The sequence below is a fragment of the Heterodontus francisci genome, chromosome 43 (genome assembly GCF_036365525.1).
Source record: "Heterodontus francisci isolate sHetFra1 chromosome 43, sHetFra1.hap1, whole genome shotgun sequence".
NCBI lineage: Eukaryota > Metazoa > Chordata > Chondrichthyes > Heterodontiformes > Heterodontidae > Heterodontus > Heterodontus francisci.
Genome location: NC_090413.1, coordinates 30,720,637 through 30,747,010, shown reverse-complemented (window position 1 = coordinate 30,747,010; position 26,374 = coordinate 30,720,637). Strand labels below are relative to the sequence as shown.

The window sequence follows — 26,374 nt, the reverse complement described above, 5'->3', positions numbered from 1 at the left end:
ACCTCATCACTTCACACTCCCTGCCTGAACCCCATCACTTCACACTCCCTGCCTGAACCTCATCACTTCACACTCCCTGCCTGAACCCCATCACTTCACACTCCCTGCCTGAACCCCATCACTTCACACTCCCTGCCTGAACCCCATCACTTCACACTCCCTGCCTGAACCCCATCACTTCACACTCGCCGCCTGAACCCCATCACTTCACACTCCCTGCCTGAACCCCATCACTTCACACTCGCTGCCTGAACCCCATCACTTCACACTCCCTGCCTGAACCCCATCACTTCACACTGCACACTCGCCGCCTGAACCTCATCACTTCACACTCGCTGCCTGAACCCCATCACTTCACACTCGCTGCCTGAACCCCATCACTTCACACTCGCTGCCTGAACCCCATCACTTCACACTGCACACTCGCCGCCTGAACCTCAGCACTGCACACTCGCTGCCTGAACCCCATCACTTCACACTCGCTGCCTGAACCCCATCACTTCACACTGCACACTCGCTGCCTGAACCCCATCACTTCACACTCGCCGCCTGAACCTCATCACTTCACACTCCCTGCCTGAACCCCATCACTTCACACTCGCTGCCTGAACCTCATCACTTCACACTCTCCGCCTGAACCCCATCACTTCACACTCTCCGCCTGAACCTCATCACTTCACACTCTCCGCCTGAACCTCATCACTTCACACTCCCTGCCTGAACCCCATCACTTCACACTCGCCGCCTGAACCTCATCACTTCACACTCGCCGCCTGAACCTCATCACGTCACACTCGCCGCCTGAACCTCATCACTTCACACTCGCCGCCTGAACCTCATCACTTCACACTTGCCGCCTGAACCTCATCACTTCACACTCGCCGCCTGAACCTCATCACTTCACACTCGCCGCCTGAACCTCATCACTTCACACTCGCCGCCTGAACCTCATAAGAACATAAGAACTAGGAGCAGGAGTAGGCCGTCCGGCCCCTCGAGCCTGCTCCGCCATTCAATAAGATCATGGCTGATCTTTTCGTGGACTCAGATCCACTTACCCGCGCTCTCACCGTATCCCTTAATTCCTTTATTGTTCAAAAAGATATCTACCTTAGCTTTAAAAACGTTTACTGAAGAAGCGTCAACTACTTCACTGGGCAAGGAATTCCATAGATTAACAACCCTCTGGGTGAAGAAGTTCCTTCTTAATTCAGTCCTAAATCTGCTCCCTCTAATCTTGAGGCTATGCCCTCTTGTCCTAGCTTCACCTGCCAGTGGAAACATCCTCACTACTTGTATCTTATCTATTCCCTTCATAATTTTATATGTTTCTATAAGATCCCCCCTCATTCTTCTGAATTCCAATGAATATAATCCCAATCTACTCAGTCTCTCCTCATAAGCCAACCCCCTCAACTCCGGAATCAACCTAGTGAACCTCCTCTGCACCCTCTCCAGTGCCAGTACATCCTTTCTCAAGTAAGGAGACCAAAACTGCACACAGTACTCCAGGTGCGGCCTCACCAGTACCTTACACAGCTGCAACATACCCTCTCTGCTTTTAAACTCAATCCCTTTAGCAATGAAGGACAAAATTCCATTTGCCTTCCTAATTACTTGCTGTACCTGCAGACCAACCTTCTGCGATTCATGCACAAGGACACCCAGGTCCCTCTGCATAGCAGCATGCTGCAACTTTTTACCATTCAAGTAATAATCCCTTTTACTGTTACTCCTGCCGAAATGAATGACTTCACATTTATTAACATTGTATTCCATCTGCCAGACCTTTGCCCACTCACTCAATGTATCTATGTTCCTCTGCAAAGTTTCACAGTCATCTGCACACTTTGCTCTGCCACTCATCTTAGTGTCATCTGCAAACTTTGACACCCTACACGTGGTCCCCAACTCCAAATCATCTATATAAATTGTAAATATTTGCGGTCCCAACACCGATCCCTGAGGCACACCACTAGTGATTGATTGCCAACCAGAATAGCACTCATTTATCCCCACTCTCTGCTTCCTGTTAGTCAACCAATCCTCTATCCATGCTAATACTTTACCCCTGACGCCATGCATCGTTATCTTATGCAGCAGCCTCTTGTGCAGCACCTTGTCGAAGGCCTTTTGGAAATCTAGGTACACCACATCCACTGGGTCCCCATTGTCCACCTTGCCCGTAATGTCATCATAGACTTCCAAAAGATTTGTCAAGCGTGACCTGCCCTTCATGAACCCATGCTGCGTCTGCCCAACGGGACAATTTCTATCGAGATGCCCTGCTATTACTTCCTTGATAATAGACTCAAGCATCTTCCCCACTACAGAGGTTAAGCTAACCGGTCTATAATTCCCCATCGTTTGTCTACCTCCCTTTTTAAACAGTGGCGTCACATCTGCTGTTTTCCAATCTGCTGGGACTAACCCAGAGTCCAGCGAATTTTGGAAAATTTCCGCCAGTGCACCTGCTATTTCTCCCGCCATCTCTTTTAGTACCCTGGGATGCATTCCATCAGGGCCAGGAGACTTATCAATCCTTAGCTCCATTAGCTTGCCCAACACTACCTCTTCCGTAATAATGATTGTTTCCAGGTCCTCAACTACGTTCGTCTCTTTGTCAATTACTGCCATGTCCTCCACTGTGAAGACCGATACAAAATACCTGTTCAATGCCTCGGCCATTTCATCATATCCCATAACTAAATTCCCCTTCTCATCCTCGAAAGGAGCAATGTTTACTTTAGCCACTCTTTTTCGTTTTATATATTTATAGAAACTTTTGCTATCTGTCTTTATATTCTGTGCTAGTTCATCACTTCACACTCGCCGCCTGAACCCCATCACTTCACACTCGCCGCCTGAACCCCATCACTTCACACTCGCTGCCTGAACCCCATCACTTCACACTCGCTGCCTGAACCCCATCACTTCACACTCCCTGCCTGAACCCCATCACTTCACACTCCCTGCCTGAACCTCCACTTCACACTCGCCGCCTGAACCCCATCACTTCACACTCCCTGCCTGAACCTCATCACTTCACACTCGCTGCCTGAACCCCATCACTTCACACTCGCCGCCTGAACCCCATCACTTCACACTCCCTGCCTGAACCCCATCACTTCACACTCCCTGCCTGAACCCCATCACTTCACACTCCCTGCCTGAACCTCATCACTTCACACTCGCTGCCTGAACCCCATCACTTCACACTCGCCGCCTGAACCCCATCACTTCACACTCCCTGCCTGAACCCCATCACTTCACACTCGCTGCCTGAACCCCATCACTTCACACTCCCTGCCTGAACCCCATCACTTCACACTGCACACTCGCCGCCTGAACCTCATCACTTCACACTCGCTGCCTGAACCCCATCACTTCACACTCGCTGCCTGAACCCCATCACTTCACACTCGCTGCCTGAACCCCATCACTTCACACTGCACACTCGCCGCCTGAACCTCAGCACTGCACACTCGCTGCCTGAACCCCATCACTTCACACTCGCTGCCTGAACCCCATCACTTCACACTGCACACTCGCTGCCTGAACCCCATCACTTCACACTCGCCGCCTGAACCTCATCACTTCACACTCCCTGCCTGAACCCCATCACTTCACACTCGCTGCCTGAACCTCATCACTTCACACTCTCCGCCTGAACCCCATCACTTCACACTCTCCGCCTGAACCTCATCACTTCACACTCTCCGCCTGAACCTCATCACTTCACACTCCCTGCCTGAACCCCATCACTTCACACTCGCCGCCTGAACCTCATCACTTCACACTCGCCGCCTGAACCTCATCACGTCACACTCGCCGCCTGAACCTCATCACTTCACACTCGCCGCCTGAACCTCATCACTTCACACTTGCCGCCTGAACCTCATCACTTCACACTCGCCGCCTGAACCTCATCACTTCACACTCGCCGCCTGAACCTCATCACTTCACACTCGCCGCCTGAACCTCATAAGAACATAAGAACTAGGAGCAGGAGTAGGCCGTCCGGCCCCTCGAGCCTGCTCCGCCATTCAATAAGATCATGGCTGATCTTTTCGTGGACTCAGATCCACTTACCCGCGCTCTCACCGTATCCCTTAATTCCTTTATTGTTCAAAAAGATATCTACCTTAGCTTTAAAAACGTTTACTGAAGAAGCGTCAACTACTTCACTGGGCAAGGAATTCCATAGATTAACAACCCTCTGGGTGAAGAAGTTCCTTCTTAATTCAGTCCTAAATCTGCTCCCTCTAATCTTGAGGCTATGCCCTCTTGTCCTAGCTTCACCTGCCAGTGGAAACATCCTCACTACTTGTATCTTATCTATTCCCTTCATAATTTTATATGTTTCTATAAGATCCCCCCTCATTCTTCTGAATTCCAATGAATATAATCCCAATCTACTCAGTCTCTCCTCATAAGCCAACCCCCTCAACTCCGGAATCAACCTAGTGAACCTCCTCTGCACCCTCTCCAGTGCCAGTACATCCTTTCTCAAGTAAGGAGACCAAAACTGCACACAGTACTCCAGGTGCGGCCTCACCAGTACCTTACACAGCTGCAACATACCCTCTCTGCTTTTAAACTCAATCCCTTTAGCAATGAAGGACAAAATTCCATTTGCCTTCCTAATTACTTGCTGTACCTGCAGACCAACCTTCTGCGATTCATGCACAAGGACACCCAGGTCCCTCTGCATAGCAGCATGCTGCAACTTTTTACCATTCAAGTAATAATCCCTTTTACTGTTACTCCTGCCGAAATGAATGACTTCACATTTATTAACATTGTATTCCATCTGCCAGACCTTTGCCCACTCACTCAATGTATCTATGTTCCTCTGCAAAGTTTCACAGTCATCTGCACACTTTGCTCTGCCACTCATCTTAGTGTCATCTGCAAACTTTGACACCCTACACGTGGTCCCCAACTCCAAATCATCTATATAAATTGTAAATATTTGCGGTCCCAACACCGATCCCTGAGGCACACCACTAGTGATTGATTGCCAACCAGAATAGCACTCATTTATCCCCACTCTCTGCTTCCTGTTAGTCAACCAATCCTCTATCCATGCTAATACTTTACCCCTGACGCCATGCATCGTTATCTTATGCAGCAGCCTCTTGTGCAGCACCTTGTCGAAGGCCTTTTGGAAATCTAGGTACACCACATCCACTGGGTCCCCATTGTCCACCTTGCCCGTAATGTCATCATAGACTTCCAAAAGATTTGTCAAGCGTGACCTGCCCTTCATGAACCCATGCTGCGTCTGCCCAACGGGACAATTTCTATCGAGATGCCCTGCTATTACTTCCTTGATAATAGACTCAAGCATCTTCCCCACTACAGAGGTTAAGCTAACCGGTCTATAATTCCCCATCGTTTGTCTACCTCCCTTTTTAAACAGTGGCGTCACATCTGCTGTTTTCCAATCTGCTGGGACTAACCCAGAGTCCAGCGAATTTTGGAAAATTTCCGCCAGTGCACCTGCTATTTCTCCCGCCATCTCTTTTAGTACCCTGGGATGCATTCCATCAGGGCCAGGAGACTTATCAATCCTTAGCTCCATTAGCTTGCCCAACACTACCTCTTCCGTAATAATGATTGTTTCCAGGTCCTCAACTACGTTCGTCTCTTTGTCAATTACTGCCATGTCCTCCACTGTGAAGACCGATACAAAATACCTGTTCAATGCCTCGGCCATTTCATCATATCCCATAACTAAATTCCCCTTCTCATCCTCGAAAGGAGCAATGTTTACTTTAGCCACTCTTTTTCGTTTTATATATTTATAGAAACTTTTGCTATCTGTCTTTATATTCTGTGCTAGTTCATCACTTCACACTCGCCGCCTGAACCCCATCACTTCACACTCGCCGCCTGAACCCCATCACTTCACACTCGCTGCCTGAACCCCATCACTTCACACTCGCTGCCTGAACCCCATCACTTCACACTCCCTGCCTGAACCCCATCACTTCACACTCCCTGCCTGAACCTCCACTTCACACTCGCCGCCTGAACCCCATCACTTCACACTCCCTGCCTGAACCTCATCACTTCACACTCGCTGCCTGAACCCCATCACTTCACACTCGCCGCCTGAACCCCATCACTTCACACTCCCTGCCTGAACCCCATCACTTCACACTCCCTGCCTGAACCCCATCACTTCACACTCCCTGCCTGAACCTCATCACTTCACACTCGCTGCCTGAACCCCATCACTTCACACTCCCTGCCTGAACCCCATCACTTCACACTCGCCGCCTGAACCCCATCACTTCACACTCGCCGCCTGAACCTCATCACTTCACACTCCCTGCCTGAACCCCATCACTTCACACTCCCTGCCTGAACCTCATCACTTCACACTCCCTGCCTGAACCCCATCACTTCACACTCCCTGCCTGAACCCCATCACTTCACACTCCCTGCCTGAACCCCATCACTTCACACTCCCTGCCTGAACCCCATCACTTCACACTCGCCGCCTGAACCCCATCACTTCACACTCCCTGCCTGAACCCCATCACTTCACACTCGCCGCCTGAACCTCATCACTTCACACTCTCTGCCTGAACCCCATCACTTCACACTCCCTGCCTGAACCTCATCACTTCACACTCCCTGCCTGAACCTCATCACTTCACACTCCCTGCCTGAACCTCATCACTTCACACTCCCTGCCTGAACCCCATCACTTCACACTCCCTGCCTGAACCCCATCACTTCACACTCCCTGCCTGAACCCCATCACTTCACACTCCCTGCCTGAACCTCATCACTTCACACTCGCCGCCTGAACCTCATCACTTCACACTCGCCGCCTGAACCTCATCACTTCACACTCTCTGCCTGAACCCCATCACTTCACACTCCCTGCCTGAACCTCATCACTTCACACTCCCTGCCTGAACCTCATCACTTCACACTCCCTGCCTGAACCTCATCACTTCACACTCTCTGCCTGAACCCCATCACTTCACACTCCCTGCCTGAACCTCATCACTTCACACTCCCTGCCTGAACCCCATCACTTCACACTCTCTGCCTGAACCCCATCACTTCACACTCTCTGCCTGAACCCCATCACTTCACACTCCCTGCCTGAACCTCATCACTTCACACTCCCTGCCTGAACCCCATCACTTCACACTCCCTGCCTGAACCCCATCACTTCACACTCCCTGCCTGAACCCCATCACTTCACACTCCCTGCCTGAACCTCATCACTTCACACTCCCTGCCTGAACCCCATCACTTCACACTCCCTGCCTGAACCCCATCACTTCACACTCCCTGCCTGAACCTCATCACTTCACACTCCCTGCCTGAACCCCATCACTTCACACTCCCTGCCTGAACCCCATCACTTCACACTCTCTGCCTGAACCCCATCACTTCACACTCTCTGCCTGAACCCCATCACTTCACACTCCCTGCCTGCACCCCATCACTTCACACTCCCTGCCTGAACCCCATCACTTCACACTCGCCGCCTGAACCCCATCACTTCACACTCGCCGCCTGAACCCCATCACTTCACACTCCCTGCCTGAACCTCATCACTTCACACTCCCTGCCTGAACCCCATCACTTCACACTCCCTGCCTGAACCCCATCACTTCACACTCCCTGCCTGAACCCCATCACTTCACATTCCCTGCCTGAACCCCATCACTTCACACTCCCTGCCTGAACCCCATCACTTCACACTCCCTGCCTGAACCCCATCACTTCACACTCTCTGCCTGAACCCCATCACTTCACACTCCCTGCCTGCACCCCATCACTTCACACTCCCTGCCTGAACCCCATCACTTCACACTCGCCGCCTGAACCCCATCACTTCACACTCGCCGCCTGAACCCCATCACTTCACACTCCCTGCCTGAACCCCATCACTTCACACTCCCTGCCTGAACCCCATCACTTCACACTCCCTGCCTGAACCCCATCACTTCACACTGCACACTCGCCACCTGAACCTCATCACTGCACACTCTCCGCCTGAACCTCATCACTTCACACTCCCTGCCTGAACCCCATCACTTCACACTGCACACTCTCCGCCTGAACCTCATCACTGCACACTCGCTGCCTGAACCCCATCACTTCACACTGCACACTCGCTGCCTGAACCCCATCACTTCACACTCCCTGCCTGAACCTCATCACTTCACACTCCCTGCCTGAACCCCAACACTTCACACTCGCCGCTTGAACCCCATCACTTCACACTCCCTGCCTGAACCCCATCACTTCACACTCGCCGCCTGAACTCCATCACTTCACACTCCCTGCCTGAACCCCAACACTTCACACTCGCCGCTTGAACCCCATCACTTCACACTCCCTGCCTGAACCCCATCACTTCACACTCCCTGCCTGAACCTCATCACTTCACACTCCCTGCCTGAACCCCAACACTTCACACTCGCCGCTTGAACCCCATCACTTCACACTCGCCGCCTGAACCTCATCACTTCACACTGCACACTCACTGACTGGATTTCATCACTGCACTCACTCATACTCACTGCGCCCATTCCCACCGCTTTACTTTACACTCACCGAATGATATTTCTCATCAGTAAGAAGAACGCATTCTTTGCTGAGGTGCAGAAGTTGTTCCCATAAACGGCAATCTGATGGAACGAAACAGCAATAACAATATTGATCAATCTTTCCTCATTTATTTTCACCTTCAGCCCCTTTCCTCACTCTGCTAACCCTCATGGGCTACAGGTTCTGTTTGATATCTCACAAAAGTGGCCATTCTGAACACAGACAGTGAGTGCAGCAAGTTGCTCGAATGTGGAGGTAGTACGAGCTCAGTTGTATCTTCACCCACCATTCATGCCCAAGACCTTTCCATCAGGAGCTATGGAAGATCAGAGAGAACAAGAGCCACAAACCTGGCCAGCACTCCTCTCCTGAGCATGGAAACATTCGAGACCAAGTGTAAAAAGAAAGAAACAAAAACAAAAAGTGCTCGAAATACTCTACAGCATCTGTGGAGAGAGAAGCAAAGTTAACCTTTCAGGTCTGTGACCTTTCATCAGAAAGTAGTTACACATAGTAGCGCCCTGACTGGCACAGCAGCACCCTGTATGAGAGCAGCCAGCTCAGTACAGACCAGTGATTTGAGGTGTGGCCTTCCCTGTCTGTAATAGAGACAGACACAGGACGGGGGTGGAAGTGATGGGGGAAAGGAGAACCAGGGCGAGAGAGACAGAAAGGGAGGGAGGTAGGAGAGAGAGAGAGAGGGGGGGGGTGAGTGGAAAAAGAGAGGGGGGGGGTGAGTGGAAAAAGAGAGGGGGGGGTGAGTGGAAAAAGAGAGGGGGGGGTGAGTGGAAAAAGAGAGGGGGGGGTGAGTGGAAAAAGAGAGGGGGGGTGAGTGGAAAAAGAGAGGGGGGGTGAGTGGAAAAAGAGAGGGGGGGTGAGTGGAAAAAGAGAGGGGGGGTGAGTGGAAAAAGAGAGGGGGGTGAGTGGAAAAAGAGAGGGGGGGTGAGTGGAAAAAGAGAGGGGGGGTGAGTGGAAAAAGAGAGGGGGGGTGAGTGGAAAAAGAGAGGGGGGGTGAGTGGAAAAAGAGAGGGGGGGTGAGTGGAAAAAGAGAGGGGGGGTGAGTGGAAAAAGAGAGGGGGGGTGAGTGGAAAAAGAGAGGGGGGGTGAGTGGAAAAAGAGAGGGGGGGTGAGTGGAAAAAGAGAGGGGGGGTGAGTGGAAAAAGAGAGGGGGGGTGAGTGGAAAAAGAGAGGGGGGGTGAGTGGAAAAAGAGAGGGGGGGTGAGTGGAAAAAGAGAGGGGGGGTGAGTGGAAAAAGAGAGGGGGGGTGAGTGGAAAAAGAGAGGGGGGGTGAGTGGAAAAAGAGAGGGGGGGTGAGTGGGGGAAGAGAGGGGGGGAGGGGGAAGAGAGAGGGGGTGGGAAGAGAGAGGGGGTGGGAAGAGAGAGGGGGTGGGAAGAGAGAGGGGGTGGGAAGAGAGAGGGGGTGGGAAGAGAGAGGGGGTGGGAAGAGAGAGGGGGTGGGAAGAGAGAGGGGGTGGGAAGAGAGAGGGGGTGGGAAGAGAGAGGGGGTGGGAAGAGAGAGGGGGTGGGAAGAGAGAGGGGGTGGGAAGAGAGAGGGGGTGGGAAGAGAGAGGGGGTGGGAAGAGAGAGGGGGTGGGAAGAGAGAGGGGGTGGGAAGAGAGAGGGGGTGGGAAGAGAGAGGGGGTGGGAAGAGAGAGGGGGTGGGAAGAGAGAGGGGGTGGGAAGAGAGAGGGGGTGGGAGAGACGGACAGGGAGGGAACGAGAGAGCGGGAGAGGGCGAGGGGGGAGGGAGGGAGCGAGCGAGAGGGCGATGGAGAGGGAGAGAGGGAGGGAGGGAGCGAGCGAGAGGGAGGGAGAGGGCGAGAGAGGGCGAGAGGGAGGGAGAGAACGAGAGGGAGGAGCAAAGCGAGAGAGAGAGCGAGAGAGGGGGTAGGAGGGAGAGAGGGAGGGAGACAGGGATAGACAGGAACAAAGAAGGGGGGAGTGAGAGACAGGGACAGAGACAGAGGGGGCATGTAGGAGTGATAGAGTCAGAGAAGGAGAGAGAGGGAGAGAGACAGATAGGGACAGAGAAGAGGAAAGAGCAGGAGATGGGGTGGGGGGAGAGAGAGAGGAATACAGAGAGACCACAGGGAAACTTGGGAACCAATTTTTCACACAGCAAGATCCCCGAAACAGCAATGAGATAAATGATTAGGTCATCTCACCATGGAGCCAAGGGAGGCTATAAGTGAACAATTCCTGCAAGTAGAGCAACACAATGTTGAAATAAGGTGAACACTCACCATTATATAAGCATTCCTGTTCAAAAACTTCAGGAATTTCTCCAAACACCAGAAGCAACATTTCAGGCAGGATAATATAAATTGTGCTATTTTGTTCTGTGCACCTGTAAACCACAAATGGAAACTTTCATACTCTACTCACATAGAATAAAGCATATCAGGACATGTAATATCAATACACATCAACCAATTCAGCTTGAAATAATACTTAAAAAGAACTGGTGAGAAATTGAAGGATTTACAGGCTTATGCCTGTAAAGCTAATGTAAAGTTGGAGTTTAAAGTTTCCGATGTCTTTTACCTTTCATTTTCTGATCTATATATTCCAATATAACTCTAATAACCTGGACAGTGGCTAAGAGGAGAGACCCAAATGCCAAGGAGCCAGTGTGGTACCTGCACAGACAGAAAGGAGGCATTAAAATGAACTGGAAAGACAATATCATAGTGCAACAAACACAACAGGGGCATCACTGATCAGGGCAACTGGTAATGTACATCTTTGTTCCATGAATCTACAATTTGAGAACACAGGGATTACCCTGCCCCAGGGCAGGCTGCAGTCTGCCCTCTGCCCAAACAAGGCGGGGGAGAAGTTGTCACCATTTTCCTTCTGGGGAATCATTCCCGCCATTCCTATAAGGAGAGGTTTGTCTCCCAATCTTCATTTTCTGGATTCTGATTTAGTTTCTTTCTGTTGCAGACTCAGGCAGAATGAAACAACAGACAAAATACTGCACAGGCTGGAAATTTGAAAATAAAAACAGAGAAGGCTGGAAATATTCAGCACGTCAGGCAGTATCCATGGAAAGATACTGATATCTGTAGCAGTCAGAATGGCTGAGTGGTCTAAGGCCCTGCACTAAGGTCGTAATCTTTCTCAGAGGTGTGGGTTTGAGTCCCTCTTCTGAGATTCTTTATTGGCATCGCCGAACAGGCCCTGGAGCAGATTGGGCTGTGAGTTGTGAGTCTGAACCCAACGGGAGGAGAAAAAGAAAATCACAAAGCGTCATCACAGGATAAGGAGTTACATGGGGTCAATATACTAGTAACTTTTAACTTAATCTAAATCAACTATAAAGTAAGACTTGAGCAATTAATTAGCACAAACTTAAAAACTAAAGCCAATTTGATAATTCATCATATAATTAAATTCAGTGCTCAATTAATCAACCAGATCTAGGGATAAAGTTAAAATTAAATAACGGACTTCGTAACACTAAAAGGGTTCTCAATTTTTCAGTAAATTAAAATCCAAAGTTTTTCGATAATAAGAGTTAAATAAAAATATTTCAGCTCAGAACTGTGGAGTGCGCATCCTGTTCCACGTGGGAACTCCAGGGTTCTTCTCATGTCCTGGACAACCACATGTGCAGGAAGTGTCGTCAGCTGCAGCTGCTCTGGCTCCAGGTCTGAGCTCAAGTGGCAGCTGGTGTCACTGTGGTGCATCTGCAAGGCTCAGAGTTTCGTGGAAAGCATGTTTATAGATATGGTCACCCCGCAGTTTAAGGGTATGAAGGCAGAGAGGGAATGCGCCAGACAGTCAAGGAAGACCAGGCAGGCAGTGCAGGACTCCCTTGTGTGCATCTCTGAATATTGTTCTGAATACTGGCGAGAGGAATGGTTCCTCTGAGTAATGCAGCCAGAGCCAAGTACACGGCACCACGGGTGGCTCAGCTATACAGGGGGCAGGAGGAAAACTGGGAAATCAGAAGTGACAGGGGATTCAATAGTTAGGGAACAGACAGGTGTTTCTGCAGCCGCAGACATGAATCCAGGATGGCATGTTGCCTTCCTGGTGCCAGGGTCAAGGATGTCACTGAGTGGTCATTGAGTGGCTGCAGAGAACTCTGAAAGGGTAGAGAGTACAGCAAGCAGTTGTGGTCCATCTTGGTATCAACCATATAGGTAGAAAGAGGAATGAGATTCTGCAGGCAGAGTTTAGGGAGGTAGGAAAGAAACTAGGTAGCAGGAGCTCAAAGTTAGTAATGTCTTTGTTACTCCCGATACCACTGGCTGGTAAGTATAGAAATAGGAGGATAAAGCAAATGAATGCATGGCTGTAGAGATGGTGTGGGGTAGGGGTGGGGCTTTAGATTCCTGGGACACTGTGCCAATTCTGGGGGAGCTGGAACCTGTACAGCCCAGACATGTTACTCCTGAACACAGCCGGGACCAATGCCCTTGTGGGATGGTTTGCTAGTGCTACTGGGGACGGTTTAAACTAACTTGGCAGGGGTGTCGGAACCAGAAGGTAACAATAGAGAGGAAAAACAAGGTGCACAAAGAATTGGAGGGAGACACGGTGAAGGGAACTTGATAGGGTGGATGTTGAAAGGATGTTTCCTCTTACGGGAGAGCTAAAACTAGGGGGCACAGTTTAAAAATAAGGGCTCTCCCATTTAAGACAGAGATGAGGAGAAATTTTTTCTCTCTGAGGATCATGAGTCTGTGGAACTGTCTTCCCCAGAAAGCAGTGGAGGTAGGGTCATTGAATGTTTTTAAGTCAGAGGTAGACATATTCTTGACAAACAAGGGCATCATGGGGTATCAGCGGTAGGCAGGAAAGTGGAGTTGAGTCCATAAACAGATCAGCCATGATATTATAGAATGGCAGAGCAGACTCAAGGGGCCGAATGGCCTACCCCTGCTCCTAGTTCGTATGTAGTACTTGCATCCACCTTTACCAAGGAAGAAGATATTGCCCAAGTCATAGTGAAAGAGGAATTAGTTGAGACACTGGATATGCTAAAAAATGAGGAGGTATTAGATAGGCTGGTTGTACTTAAGTTGATAAGCCACTAGGACTGGATCAGATGCATCCAAAGATACTGAGGGAAGTAAGGGTGGAAATTGCAGAGGCACTGGCCATGATCTTCCAAACCTCCTTAGATGCAGGGGTGGTGCCAGAGAAGTAGAGGATTGCAAATGCTACACCCTTGTTCAAAAAAGGGTGCAAGGATAAGCGCAGCAACTACAGGCCAGTCAGTTTAACCTCGGTAGAGGGAAAGCTTTTAGAAACAATAGTTTGGGACAAAATTAACAGTCATTTGAACAAATGAAAGCCAGCAGGATTTGTTAAGGGAAAATTGTGTAACTGACTTGATTGAGTTTTTTGATGAGGAAACAGAGAGGGTTGATGAGATGTCCATGGACTTCCAAAAAGTGTTTGATAAAGTGCTTCATAACAGACTTGTCAGCAAAGTCAAAGCCCATGGAATAAAAGGAACAGTGGCAGCATGGATATGAAGTTGGCTGAGTGACAGGAAACAGAGTAGTAGTGAACTACTCTGTTTCAGACTGGAGGAAGGTATATAGTGGGGTTGCCCAAGGGTCAGTGTTAGAAGCACTGCTTTTCTTGATATATATTAATGACCTACACTTGGGTGTGCAGGACACCATTTCAAAATTTGCAGATGACACAAAACTTGGAAGCATTGTGAACTGTGAGGAGGAAATTGAAAAACTTCAAGAGGACATAGACAGACTTGTAGAATGGGCAACAAGTGGCAGATGAAATTTAATGCAGAGACGTGTAAAGAGATTCATTATGGTAGGAAGAATGAGGAGAGGCAATATAAAATAAAGGGTACAATTCTAAAGCAGTGCAGCACAAATCATCGAAGGCGCAGGGCAGGTTGACAAGGTGGTTAATAAAGTATACGGGATCCTTGGCTTTATAAATATGGGCATAGAGTACAAAAGCAAGGAAATTACTTTGAACCTGTATAAAACACTGGTTCGGCCTCAACTGGAGTATCCTGTCCAGTTCTGGGCACCACACTTTAGGGAGGATGTGAAGGCATTAGAGAGGGTGCAGAAAAAAATTCACGAGAATGAAATTCTTCATCCCTGGAACCAATTATGTGGATTGATTGGAGAAGCTGGAGCTGTTCTCCTTGGAGAAGAGAAGATTGAGAGGAGATTTGATTGAGGTATTCAAAATCATGAGGGGTCTGGACACAGTAGATAAGGAAAAACTGTTCCCATTGAACCAGAGGACACCGATTTAAGGTGATCGGCAAAAGAAGCAATGGTGACGAGAGGAAAAACTTTCTTATGCAGCAAGTAGTTAGGATGTGGAATGCACTGCCTGAGATTGTGGTGGAGGCAAATTCAATGATGGCTTTCCAAAGAGAATTGGATAATTATCTGAGGAGAAAAAATTTGCAGAGCTACAGGGAAACGGCAGGGGAGTGGGACCTGATGAGTTGCTCTCGGAGCCGGCACAGACACAACTGGCTGTAATCATTCGATGATTCTCTGAAAATCAACGGTCGCCTATTGAGGCTGTTGTCTTAAAAATGTCTTTTATTTCTTGATTTCTCTCATCATCTCTCCTGCTAATATCACTTCTATTTCTTTTCTGGGGTGCCTGTTATTTTCCCTCTCCCGCTGTTGTTTTTTTTTAAATGCTGCTCTTCTATATCCAATGAAGGGTCAAATTTGTGAAAACAAATCTGACTCTGCATTTACCCAACCAGCCAGCAGGTGGCACACAGACCAAGCAAACCAAACCAGGAGCTGCTCAGGCAAGTACTATAGAAGTGGGTCAAAATCCAGACCAATTTTAAACAACGTCTGACTCCACCTCTGGATTCCTGCCAAACAGGTGTGAAGGCCTGATCCACAGTCAGAACACCTAAGAAATGCTGAATATGTGCTTCTCCATGTCCTCACCCCTCCCCATCTCTGTAACTTCCTCCAGTCCTACGGTCCCCTCCGAAGTCTTTGTTCCCTTTACTGATCTCTCATGCATCTGCCCTTCCCTTTACCCCACTGATGTCTGTGCTGTCACATTCTGGAATTCCCTCCCTAAACCCCTTTTCTCCTTTTAAGATCATCCTTAAAACTCATCTCTTTGATCAAGTTTATTTCATTTTGCTACATTAAAGGTGCCATATAAATACAAGTGATTGTTGTTGTAGTGTGCTGAGTCAGTGGATTCATAGCCTGGTATTGTACATTTTCAAGCCTTGGTGGGCTTTGAACCACCCAATCTTAACTAAGACAAAGGGTGTGAAGTTAAAGTACAAGTAATGCTGCACTGCAGTAAAGTAGCAATGCCTGGATAAAGCCGCAATGCAAGGTGCCACGGCAGTCATGGGGTAGACCACTGAGCTTTTGATCGGATCCATACTTCTGAAAAGGTACTCAATATTGGCTAGACAATTAAACTTAGAATGTGAGACATCACCGGTGCACATTCATACACTCCCGCAGCCAGCCCAATACAGCATCTGACCTTTGTCAGGCGTGGTTCACTGGTGCCTGGGGTTTCAGCAGCTGATACCCAATAGAGCAAAAACTGGAAAGTGTTCTGGGTGTTGCAGGAAACACATTGTCAGCAAGTTAGAAACTACTGGTGCATCTACTGTGTCAAGGTTGGTAGCACAGACAACTGATTATTTTTAAAGAGAGTTTACAGAGTGATTCAGTGTACAGTTTTCTTCAATTTACTTAAAAACATTTTTGGCCCCAGCTCTCCTGAAGGTGCTGACTCTCCCTGGGGTACAAGTTTCATGGATGGGGGTGTCACCATCTAATATCTTAGCATTGTGGCTATTCTTCCTGCATGAGCTTTGACCCCATTCAACTGTGAGACAATCACACTTCGCCCTGACTATGTCCTTAACCCAATGCCTGTTTAGTGACCCAGAGAGCTGTATCTTTCCTTTGTTCTGTAGCACTCAAACTATTCACAATATCCTGGCTTTGCACAGACTAGAGGTCTAAGGTGGGGCCTGCTGGCTCAGTATCACATCAGCTGATGCATGTTTCCACTGCATCAACAGAGCTCAACACAGCAACATCGAAAAATTTAACAACCATTTCCACTTTTGTCCAGAGTTTGCTGTTTGTAGCTGGTCTCACATTCATACTTCCTCTCCCTTCCCTGCGGGACTAAGCCAAGAATAACAACACATCTTCATCATCACTCAGAGGTACGTTACAAATCCCAGTGAGACTGAACCCATTAGCTTTACGAACACAACATGTCATTTTCACAGTTTTCAGCATGTGCTTCTGAAGGACCTTACTGAGAAATGACTGACTGCCCAGTTTTTCTCATTTGTCCCCACCACAGCCATCACTCCCCACTTAGGCAGGAGAATTCAAAAGTGAAATCGAAGGATCTTTGTTGGGTAAGGGTATTAAGGGATATGGGGCAAAGGCAGGTAAATGGGGCTGGGGTACTGATCTGCCATGATCTCACTGAATGACAGCAGGCTCAAGGGGCTGAATGGCCTCCTCCTGCTGCTGTGTTCCTAACCCTTACCTGAGTGCTCGTCCCATTGAAGCAAACACGGGGAAAGCTGGCACATCAGCTGGTTTATTAAAGGCCCAATAGTAGGAGGCGAAAGCTCCCGCTAGTGTAACCTGTCCCAGGGCGATGACAAAATTGGAGAGCCAGAAGAAGAGGAAGACGTTGTAGAATTGGAACAAGATGAGGTATCGATGATAATAGGACTCGCCTCCATAGAACGCAAACAGACACTGCGCTTCCGGGCACTGCTTTGTGATGTTGGAAACATTGAAGGTCTACAAGGAGAGAGACTACAAGTTGTTACCTTGGTTTGGTTCACAGAAATACCCAATGCATAAAACATAACAAATTGCACTGGAGCTCTCCCACACTACTAGGTTCAATATTCTCCACCAGGCAAAGCCTCAGCAGCTCCAACTCAAGGTTAGTGGCGACTAAAAGAAATCACCAAGGGTTTCCTGTCCTGATCATTACCTGAACTCTGGAACCATGCAGTTGGATGTTTCTCACAAATCAGATGAACCCTGCATAAACACTTCCCATACCTGTTAGCACACTTTCAGAAACTCCCGTGGATATATGTCTCGATCCAGTACTGGTGCACAGCTCTCTGAGCAGTGTACTCCAGATCACTGAGGTACAGCTCCAGTCTGATTGTGTGCACGGTTCCAGTAACAGCGCTGTCGATTCCCTCCTTAGCATGCTGATTCTTACTGAATTTGTATGGGACTTCGCCCAAAAGACCATTGGTTCTGTCTTCACACACACTGCATTGTAATCAGGAGCAAGAATTGACCGATTCTTCCCTCGAAAGTCCAGAGGTGCTGAGGCCAACTTACCACCTCACTACTTCCCGACTAAGATTAGCACGGACCCGGGTGGAAATCTGGTTGGTTGATATAGTTCAGTGCGACAACAGAAAGGGAACTTAGGCACTCAAGACACCAAGGGAGACCTTCAGTTCATTCTTCATCAGCTAGGAACATAGGAACAGGAGTAGGCCATTCAGCCCATCGAGTCTGTTCCACCATTCAATTAGATCATGGCTGATCATCTACCTTAATGTCACTTTCCCGCGCTATTCCCATATCCCTCTGAGTGAAGAAATTCCTCCTCATCTCAGTCTTAAATGGCCTTCCCCTTATTCTGAGATTATGTCCCCTGGTTCTGGACTCAGCTGCCAGAAGAAACATCCTATCCACATCTACCCTGTCGTGCTCTGTAAGAATTTTGTAAGTTTCAATGAGATCACCTCTCATTCTTCAAAACGCTAGAGAATACAGGCTCAGTTTCCTCAATCTCTCCTCATAAAACAATCCTGCCATCCCAGAGATTAGTCTGGCGAACCTCTGCTGCACTCCCTCTATGGCAAGTATATCCTTCCTTAGAAAAGACAACCAAAACTGTACACAATATTCTAGATGTGGTCTTACTAAGGCTCTATACAATTGCAGCAAGACATCTTTACTCCTTTACTCCAATCCCCTTGCAATGAAGGCCAACATATAATTTGCCTTCCTAATTGCTTGCTGCACCTGCATACTACCTTTTAGTGACTCATGAACAAGGATACCCAGGTCCTTTGGACATCAACACTTCCCAACCTCTCACCATTTAAGAAATACTTTGTCTTTCTGTTTTTTCTACCAAAGTGGATCACTTCACACTTAATTACATTATTATTCCATCTGCCATGTTCTTGCACATTCACTTAGTCTGTCCAAGTCCCCTTGAAACCTCTTTGTATCTTCCTCACAACTTACATTCCCAACTAGTTTTGTGTCATTAGCAAATTTGGAAATACTACAATTGGTCCCCACATCTAAATGATTTATATAGATTGTGAACAGCTGTGGCCCCAGCACTGATCTTTGCAGATATTGCAGCCCCAATAGTAACTGCCTGCCATCCTGAGAATGACCCGTCTATTCCCACTCTCTGCTCTGTCTGTTCACCAATTTTCAATCCATTGCAGTATATTACCCCCAATCCCATGTACTCTAATTTTGTTTACTAACCTCCTGTGTGGGACCTTATCAAAAGCCTTCTGAAAATCCAAATACACCACAGCCACTGGTTCTCCTTTATCAATGCTACAAGCAGCATCCTCAAAAAACTCCAACAGGTTTGTCAAACATCATTTCCCTTTCATAAATCCATGTTGATTCTGCCCAATTTTAACCATTATTTTCTAAGTGTCCAGCTATCACATCCTCTATAATAGATTCTAACATTTTCCCTATTACTGACGTCAAACCAACAGGTCTGTAGTTCTTCATTCTTCCTCTTCCTCTCTTCTTAAATAGTGGAGTTACATTTGCTACTTTCCAGTCTGCAGGAACCTTCCCAGAGTCTGTAGAATTTTGAAATATAACCACCAATGCATTCACTATCTCTATAGCCACCTCCTTCAATACTCTAGGATGTAGCTCATCTGGGATTTATCAACTTCAATCCAGTTAACTTTTCATTGTGATTATCTAGTTTCCCCTTAAATGCACCTATGCTATTCACCTCAATCCCTCAGAGATCAAGAATTCCACATTCTGATCATTCTCGGAGTACACTGACCAGTCTGCATTGAAGCAGACCCGCATGAACAAAAATCAGCCGGATCTCCTGCTCCTGACCAGCACCTAGTGACTGGCTGGCAAATCTGTGCACTGGGTCAGGGCGGCTGGGGAGGACAGGTTTGGAATCAGCTTTAGGTTCAGTTTGAGTTGTGACAAAAAATATGGATATAACAGTCCCTTCTCCCTCAGCATTTGTTGTACAGAAATAGTACTCACATCAGGATTACAGGTATTCATGCTGTAGTTACAGGTTGTCTCATTCGCAAACACTTTATAAACTGCTTCTCCAGAGGTTGACAAGAAGCTTCAGAAAAGCAGTCAAGGAAATTAGAGAATTCCTTTAAATGAAAAATCTGAAATTCAAAAGTGGCAACTAGCTCTAAGGATTTGTACAGAACCTTATCACAGCTCCCAGACCATCCAATAGACCTGCACATACAATGAATTACTCTGAGGTGTCAGATTATATCAGCCAAGTTCCCATAGAAAGCAAAGAGAAGAATGACAGTTCCTTATTTGGAGGTGTTTGAGAGAAATGTTGGCCAGAATACCAAGGAACTCTTCCTCGAATAGTGTCACAGGATCCTTAATGCAAGCCTCGGTTTAACATCTCCTAAGAACAGGGTCTCAGACAGTGCAGCACGCCCTCAGTACTAAACTTCCAACAGCGCGGCACTCCCTCAGCACTGCCCCTCCGACAGTGCGGCGCTCCCTCAGCACTGCCCCTCCGACAGTGCGGCGCTCCCTCAGCACTGCCCCTCCGACAGTGCGGCGCCCCCTCAGTACAGCAGTGTCAACCTAGCTTTTTGTGCTCAATTCTCTGTAGTGGGCCTTGAACCCACAACTTTGACTCAGAGGCGAGAGTGCTACCCAGTGAGCCACAGCTGGCAGTGTGTTATAATGTTACTGCATCAACATGCTGATGTCCTTGAGCTGCCATGAAGTTTTAGCTGAACACAACCAGTTCTGATTCCACCCAGCAATTTAACTAGAATTAAAGGAATCCTCCTTTACCCTGTACACGGTCTGTGCACTGAACACTGATTATTGCTCTCTATTTTTCGGTATGGGGCAGCATTATCAACCACATTAAAGTTAAGCAGATTGGAGAAAGACAGCAACACATGGTTTAAATAAATCCCACAGTAATAACCGGCTAGTTTAAATAAATCCCACAGAGGATACAGAGCTGTAATTGCCCAGAAAGCTACACAGAGTAACAGCAGGATGAATGTGATGATAGGGTAGACCAGAGAGGACATAATGCATCCGATGGCTCTGTGGAAAGAGGACAAAGAAAACATGGCAACAAGTGACTGATGTGTTTCTAAAGAGTCAACCTTTTAATTCGACTCTCTTCTCCCTTTCTCTCCCAAGGCCACATGTCTACACATTGGCTGTAAATCTGTGTTAGTGAGGAGCTCTACAACCAACCCACCACCACCCCCCCCACCACAACCACTTCAAACCACCCCCCCCACCCACCACAACCGCTTCAACCCCTCCCCCCCACCACAACCGCTTCAAACCCCCCCTCACCAACACAACTGCTTCAACCCCTCCCCCCACCACCACAACTGCTTCAACCCCTCCGCACCACCTCCCCCCCCCCCACCTTCTCTGGCTTCAAAACCAGCTTCACAAAACCCTGGTCTCAAACCCCACCACAGCCTCCAAGCCCTCCTGCCCAGAGCCCCTCATCACTTAACCCCCCACCCCCCAACACTTCAACACCCCAGCCTCTATGCCTTCAAACCACACCCTCAACCCCATCCTCCCAACCCACCCCGCCTTCGCCCCCCACCCCAAATACCCACATCCTCCAACCCACCCCACCTCAAATAAAATCAGCCTCCAACCCACCCCGCCTTCACCCTCCCAAATACCCCCATTCTCCCAATCCCCCGCCTTCACCCCCCCAACCCACCCCTTCACCCCACCAAATACCCCCATCCTTCCAACCCACCCCACCTTCACCCCCCAAATACCCCATCCTCCCAACCCACCCCGCCTTCACCCCCCCCAAATGCCCCCATCCTCCCAACCCACCCCTTTATCCCCCCAAATACCCCCTCCTTCCAACACACCCCGCCGCCCTCATCCCCCCACCCCAAATACCACCATCCTCCAACCCACCCCACCTTCACCCCCCCAAATACCCCCATCCTTCCAACCCACCCCACCTTCACCCCCCAAATACCCCATCCTCCCAACCCACCCCACCTTCACCCCCCACCTCAAATGCCCCCATCCTCCCAACCCACCCCCATCCCCCCAAATACCCCCTCCTTCCAACACACCCCGCCCTCATCCCCCCACCCCAAATACCCCCATCCTCCAACCCACCCCGCCTTTACCCTCCCAAATACCCCCATCCTCCCAACCCACCCCTTCACCCCCCCCAAATACCCCCAAGCCTCCAACCCACCCCGCCTTCACCCCCCCACCCCAAATAACCCCAGCCTCCAACCCACCCCACCTTCACTCCCCCACCTCAAATAACACCAGCCTCCAACCCACCCCACTTTCACCCCCCCACCTCAAATAACCCCAGCCTCCAACCCACCCCACCTTCACTCCCCCACCTCAAATAACACCAGCCTCCAACCCACCCCACTTTCACCCCCCCACCTCAAATAACCCCAGGCTCCAACCCCCACATCAAATACCCCCAGCCTCCAACCCACCCCACCTTCACCCCCCCCACCCCAAATACTCCCACCTCTAACCCACCCACCCAGCGTTCACCCCCTACCCCCACCCCACCTTCACGCCCCCACCTCTAATATCCCTGCTTTAAATCCCCCACCTCAACCACCACTGCCTCCCCTGCTCCCAAGCAACCCCCTCCCCAACCCCACTGCAATCTTCCCGCCTCTGCTTCGAACCTGAACCACCCTCTTTGTAATCAGACTGAACTCACTTGCTTGCTTCCTTAAGCAGGGCGATTGCTATGATAATTCTTTTCCGCAGGAATATTAACATCAGAATGATTATGATTTCAATGATTATCAGAATGATCACTGCAACAAAAGACAAGGCAGTAAATACCTGGCTCTGGGAACAGACGGACACAAATCAGAACTCCACACACTGACTACAATATTCCACCCCACCACCCCCAGATGCCAGGTTCAAGACCTGTTCTTTCACTATTCCGTGTCTAGTCAATGTGTTTTGTCTTCATGGAAGGCTCCTGTGTTTGACAAGATTGACCGTCATTGAGAAGAGGAGAATGTACAGGTAAAAGTCACCAACAGTGCGGCTATAAATGAGCAGTCCACCTGCCATTCCAAGGTATAGTCACTACCTGCTTTCTGGAGGCTGCCACAGCACCACTCCCCCTCTAGTCTGCCTTTATCAGTTGGCTGTGGGTTTAACTCTGATTTCTATAGACCTTCCTCCAATATAGGACAACAGCAGCTGTCACTTGTGATTCAGCCAATCAAAATAGTTGTTGACAAAAATTGTGTCTTTGTCAAATAATTAAAATTAGAACGAACGTTATGGAAACCCAAACTAAAACTCAAAGGAGTGATGAAACTAAAGTGCAACTGAATTCTGGGACTAAAACACTGGACATCAGCAATCCACAACCTTTGGATCACAATTTAAGCCAGTTTGATGAAGTTACACTGTTCATTCAAGCCCACTTAATATCTCTCAACATTTGTTGTGCCCACATGAGTTGTGTGAAGAATGAAACACCAATAAAGATGTATATTAAAATGTAAATTTTGAAAGATCCCTGAAAACACAACAACGAAAATAATGGAAAGCAAAATTTAATATTTTATTACAATCTTTCCAAGATTAAAACTAAAATATGACCATATCTTGTGCACAATTAAATGAGGCTGAAATTTTAAGGCCACCAAACCAGGAAGTAATCTGTTTGACTTTGAGCACAACTGGTACAGTGGGTTAGATTGTCAAACTGCTTCTCAGGATACAGTTCTGCAATACAGACACTACTCCAAGGCGACAAAACCTTCACCCCAATTATTAGGCCCATGATTTTAAAACATTTTTTTTTCTGAATTCTGACCATTGGCAATTGATTAATAACAAAAGCAGATCAAACCTCTCTGAAATGAGAATAGAATAGCACATCAACAGTCTGAATCCCTGGATATTGATCCTGTAGTTCCGAAACATGGCCTGTGAGCACTAAATAAACAGAGACAGTTGTCGGCCATTCAGCTCCCCGAGCCTGTTCCATGCCATTCAATATGATCATGGCTGATCTGTGACCTAATCTCATATACCCCCCCTTTGTCCCATATCCCTTAAATAACTCTGGATACCATAAAAACTCAGATTTAAAATTAGCAATTCATCTAGCATCAATGTCACTTGTAGAAGAGTGTTCCAAACTTCTATCACTCTGTACGGAAAAATATTTCCTAATTACACTCTCGACAAGTCTGGTTCTAATTTTTAAACTATGCCCCCTAGTCCTAGACTCCCCAGCCAGCAGACATAGTTTCTCTCTATCTACCCTATCTGCTTCCCCCTTAATATCTTAAAAACTTCGATCAAAATCACCCCTTAACTTTTAAAACTCCAAGGAATACAACTCCAATCTATGCAATATCTCCTTGTAATTTACCTGCGTCTAGGTATTTTTTTTAATTCATTCATGGGATGTGGGCGACGCTGGCCAGGCCAGCATTTATTGCCCATCCCTAATTGCACTTGAGAAGGTGGTGGTGAGCTGCCGTCTTGAACCGCTGCAGTCCATGTGGGGTAGGTACACCCACAGTGCTGTTAGGAAGGGAGTTCCAGGATTTTGACCCAGCGACGGTGAAGGAACGGCGATATAGTTCCAAGTCAGGATGGTATGTGACTTGGAGGGGAACTTACAGGTGGTGATGTTCCCATGTATTTGCTGCCCTTGTCCTTCTAGTTGGTAGAGGTCGCGGGTTTGGAAGGTGCTGTCTAAGAAGCCTTGGTGCATTGCTGCAGTGTATCTTGTAGATGGTACACACTGCTGTCACTGCTGTCACTGTGCGTCGGTGATGGAGGGAGTGAATGTTTGTAGATGGGGTGCCAATCAAGTGGGCTGCTTTGTCCTGGATGGTGTCAAGTTTCTTGAGTGTTGTTGGAGCTGCACCCATCCAGGCAAGTGGAGAGTATTCCATCACACTCCTGACTTGTGCCTTGTAGATGGTAGACAGACTTTGGGGAGTCAGGAGGTGAGTTACTTGCCGCAGGATTCCTAGCCTCTGACCTGCTCTTGTAGCCACGGTATTTATATGGCTACTCCAGTTCAGTTTCTGGTCAATGGTAGCCTCTAGGATGTTGATAGTGGGGATTCAGCGATGGTAATGCCATTGAATGTCAAGGGGAGATGGTTATATTCTCTCTTGTTGGAGATGGTCATTGCCTGGCACTTGTGTGGTGCGAATGTTACTTGCCGCTTATCAGCCCAAGCCTGGATATTGTCCAGGTCTTGTTGCATTTCTACCTGGACTGCTTCAGTATCTGAGGGGTCACGAATGGTGCTGAACATTGTGCAATCATCAGCGAACATCCCCACTTCTGACCTTATGATTGAAGGAAGGTCATTGATGAAGCAGCTGAAGGTGGTTGGGCCTAGGACACTACCCTGAGGAACTCCTGCAGTGATGTCCTGGAGCTCAAATGATTGACCTCCAACAACCACAACCATCTTCCTTTGCGCTAGGTATGACTCTAGCCAGTGGAGGGTTTCCCCCGATTCCCATTGACCTTAGTTTTGCTAGGGCTCCTTGATGCCATACCCGGTCAAATGCTGCCTTGATGTCAAGAACAGTCACTCTCACCTCACCTCTTGAGTTCAGCTCTTTTGTCCATGTTTAAACCAAGGCTGTAATGAGGTCAGGAGCTGGGTGGCCCTGGCGGAACACACACTGAGCATCACTGAGCAGGTTATTGCTAAACAAGTGCCGCTTGATGGCACTGTTGATGACACCTTCCATCGCTTTACTGATGATTGAGAGTAGGCTGATGGGGCGGTAACTGGCCAGGTTGGACTTGTCCTGCTTTTTGTGTACAGGACATACCTGGACAATTTTCCACATTGCAGGGTAGATGCCAGTGTTGTAGCTATACTGGAACAGCTTGGCTAGGGGCGCTGCAAGTTCTGGAGCACAAGTCTTCAGTACTATTGCCGGAATATTGCCAGGGCCCACAGCCTTTGTAGAATCCAGTGCCTTCAGTCGTTTCTTGATATCACGCGGAGTGAATCAAATTGGCTGAAGTCTGACATCTGTAATGTTGGGGACTTCAGGAGGAGGAAATTGTAGGAAATCTATGCTGCACTCCCTCCATGACCAATATATCCTTTCTAAGTTGTGGCGCCCAGAACTGCAGCCTATCTTTGTGTCACTGGCAAATTTGGAAATGTGGCTTTCTAACCCATCATCTAAGTCGTTAATAAATACGATAAATAGTTCAGATCCCAACACAGATCCTCATGGGACACCACCTAAGCAGGTCAATAATCTGTCTTCAATTCCACAAGTTTCAACTTTAGCTAGCAGTCTCTTATGAGGGACTTTATCAAATGTCTCTGGAAGTCCATATAAATGTCCACTACTTTATTCACTTCTTCAAAAAAATTCAATCTGGTTCATCAGGCATGACCTACTCTTTACAAATCCATGCTGGTTCTCTCTGATCAGCTGAAAATTTTCAAGGTCTTCAGTCACCCTATC

The 26,374-nt window shown here is 48.3% G+C and overlaps 1 protein-coding gene across 4 annotated transcripts in view; it reads right to left on the bottom strand.

Moving 5' to 3' along the window:
- The window catches only part of slc44a2 (solute carrier family 44 member 2 (CTL2 blood group)), a 102,484-nt gene that overhangs the window by 28,234 nt on the left and 47,876 nt on the right, over positions 1 to 26,374 (bottom strand). For all 4 annotated transcript variants that reach the window (XR_010970967.1, XM_068021348.1, XM_068021350.1 and 1 more), the window contains exons 12-18: positions 22,597 to 22,696; positions 20,859 to 20,951; positions 19,890 to 19,977; positions 17,113 to 17,375; positions 11,134 to 11,228; positions 10,833 to 10,936; positions 8,596 to 8,669 (exon numbers count right to left, since the gene is read on the bottom strand). Coding sequence is in view for 3 of the 4 variants with exons in the window: in XM_068021348.1 (XP_067877449.1) it covers positions 8,596 to 8,669; positions 10,833 to 10,936; positions 11,134 to 11,228; positions 17,113 to 17,375; positions 19,890 to 19,977; positions 20,859 to 20,951; positions 22,597 to 22,696 (817 nt within the window). In the remaining variant the exon portion in view is untranslated. The remainder of the gene's footprint in view (positions 1 to 8,595; positions 8,670 to 10,832; positions 10,937 to 11,133; positions 11,229 to 17,112; positions 17,376 to 19,889; positions 19,978 to 20,858; positions 20,952 to 22,596; positions 22,697 to 26,374) is intronic.